We start from the raw sequence: 2,776 nt of genomic DNA on the forward strand, positions 1-2,776 counted from the left end.
ATATGGTGCAGATTTGCTGCACATTTGTTGCAGATTGGCTGCAAATATGGTGCAGATTTGCTGCACATTTGTTGCAGATTGGCTGCAAGTATGGTGCAGATTTGCTGCACACATTTTGGTAACTGCACATTTGTAAAACTGCTCGTTTGGTGCACATTTGGTAAATTGGATACTTGGTAAACTGCACATAGTGTCATAAGAAATTAGACGCACATGTCGGCACATTTCGGCACATTTGGTAAATTGGATATTTGGTAGACTGCACACATTTTGGTAACTGCACATTTGTAAAACTGTTCGTTTGGTGCACATTTGGTAAATTGGATATTTGGTAAACTGCACATAGTGTCAAAAGAAATTAGACGCACATGTCGGCACATTTCGGCACATTTGGAAAACTGCACGTTTGGTAATTCATTACAAAAAGCCCCAACATTGGCATTACAAAATCCATCATAACATATTAGATGCACAAAACTGCACTTTAGATAATATAATTCAGAGTTCATTACAAAAAGCCCTAAGATTGGCATTACAAAATACATCATACAAAAAGCCCCAACCATATTAGCAGGTCGATACTACAGACCAAAGTTACAAAATCCAAACACAGCTCAAACCCTAACCAGACTTAAGATAGTAAAACAAGAACAACAAAAAACTGAAACCTAAGATAACTTTAAGCATCTTCTTCTCCTGTGCCAATTTTTTAGCTTCTTCTTCAAGCTTCATGTTCTGAGCAAACATCTGTCTTGCATTCTCTTCATGCCGTTTGATGGTGTCCAACAATGCAGGAATCATCACAGCCGGATTCTCAATCTTCGGTGGCTCAGCCCAAGCAACGAATCCACAGCTTGATTGTTTGTTGCACCGGTGAAAACGACGACCTGGGTTTTGTGTTGTCCATGAGGTTCTCAGTGACGTTGAGGCTCCACAAGTGCAAACCACCATTGTCGTTCTTCGATCTCTTATGGATTAGGGTTTTTCTGGGGTTTGATCTCTGGTTAGGTTAGGGTTTTGATAGGAACGATGAAGATGATGAATTGATTGTTTGAGATAATAAAGGGGTTTTTATATTGTGTGTTTTTTTAATAGATAAATTCATTTAATGAAAATTTAATGCCCAAACTACCCCTCCACAACAGGACAAAAAAGGGTCAGTGAATCAGTCAAAAATAAGGGATTTTGAGTTTTGGACTAAAATGGCAACAAAATGCAAACCACAGGGACCCAGATGTAATAAGTTTGAGATTTGGACTAAAATGGCAAAACTGGCCAAACCACAGGGACCAAAATGGCAGTTTACTCAAAATAAAATATAATATATTTTTTAATAAACTAGTACAAATGAACATAAATGAACGCATTACCAAACGTTCACGAACATAAACGAATGAACGCAACCTATGTTTATATTCGTTTGTTTCACTTATCGAACTGATTTTTTTGTTCGTGTTTGTTCATTTATTAAATGAACAAACATAAACGAGCTTCCTGCCGAACGGTTCATGAACTGTTCGTTGAATTTTCAGTTTGTTTACAGCCGTAAGTTGATCGATTTGCGGAGCTCACGTCTTTTGTCTTCTTACCCTCTTATGTGTATATTTGATATTCATAGAGTATAGAATTGATATTTAACCGGCAAGTACGGTGGGACAAATATAAAATTTGGGTACGCCATACACGAATTTTTTAATACTTGGTTTTGGACCTTGGTTTTTCTCCTAGTCGATTTTCGTACCCTGATACGTAAGAGCATTCACATCTATCTCACCATATTTTCACCCTAAATTACACTAAAAACGCTACATTTCTCTCTCTTTTCCAATTAAATAATATTTTTTATACTTTTATCATTGCATTTCTCTCTCCTCCACTCACAACCACTTTCAAAATATATTAAAAAATTATAGAGAGTGAACAGTGTCCCCCCAAATATACAGATGAACAGTAATATTTTCTCTCTCATCCACTTATAATCACTTTTTATACTCTTTAGAGCATTCACATTCAATCCACCATATTCTCACACTAAATTACACTAAAAAACACTACATTTTCTCTCTCCTTTTCAATTAAATAATATTTTTTATACCTTTATCATTATCTTTTCTCTCTTCTCCACTCACAACCACTTTCAAAATATATTAAAAAATTATAGGGGGTGAACAGTGTCCCCCCAAATATACAGATGAACAGTAACATTTTCTCTCTCCTCCACTCACAACCACTTTTTATACTCTTTATATTTTAAAAACACCACACACATAATTTGGTTATTTGGATGTGAATGCTCTTATATTTTAAAAACATCACACATAAAATTTGATATCATAGATGTGAATGCAATAATAATATATGAATATTTTTCTCTCATCCACATGTATTGCGTTTTGATGGCTTACTACTCTTCAAACAAAAAAAATCCTATGTAGCGGCCGGTATAGAATATAGTTAGAATATTCTTTTTCTTTAGAAAATACATTTTAAATAACTAAATTAATCACTTAATACGTTATACCTCTTTTAAATCCCAAAGAGACAACCGCCACACTACTCGGAAAAAAGTCGGTGTTTTTTCGAATATTTTATTTTACGTACACTACATCTCGAAGCAAAAACCATATTATAAAAATAAACCTATTATAATTTATGTCGACCGTATGTCAACATGATTTGTTTATTAATTTTAACACTCAACTTTCATATATAAGTAAATGATCAAATAGAAAGTTTATTTTGGTTAGAAATGATAGAAAGCAATAGGATTATGACA

The 2,776-nt window shown here is 34.1% G+C and overlaps 1 protein-coding gene across 1 annotated transcript; it reads right to left on the reverse strand.

The window, feature by feature from the left end:
• Positions 1–621: 621 nt before the first annotated feature.
• On the reverse strand, positions 622–951 carry LOC110931028. The gene has a single exon (XM_022174428.1). The coding sequence runs from the start codon at positions 949–951 to the stop codon at positions 622–624; it is 330 nt and encodes a 109-aa protein (XP_022030120.1).
• Positions 952–2,776: the final 1,825 nt, after the last annotated feature.

Source organism: Helianthus annuus, chromosome 1 (assembly GCF_002127325.2).
Source record: "Helianthus annuus cultivar XRQ/B chromosome 1, HanXRQr2.0-SUNRISE, whole genome shotgun sequence".
NCBI lineage: Eukaryota > Viridiplantae > Streptophyta > Magnoliopsida > Asterales > Asteraceae > Helianthus > Helianthus annuus.

Bases quoted from the DNA above. Each gene is read 5' to 3' on its own strand.
- LOC110931028 (XM_022174428.1), bottom strand. From the start codon at position 951: ATGGTGGTTTGCACTTGTGGAGCCTCAACGTCACTGAGAACCTCATGG.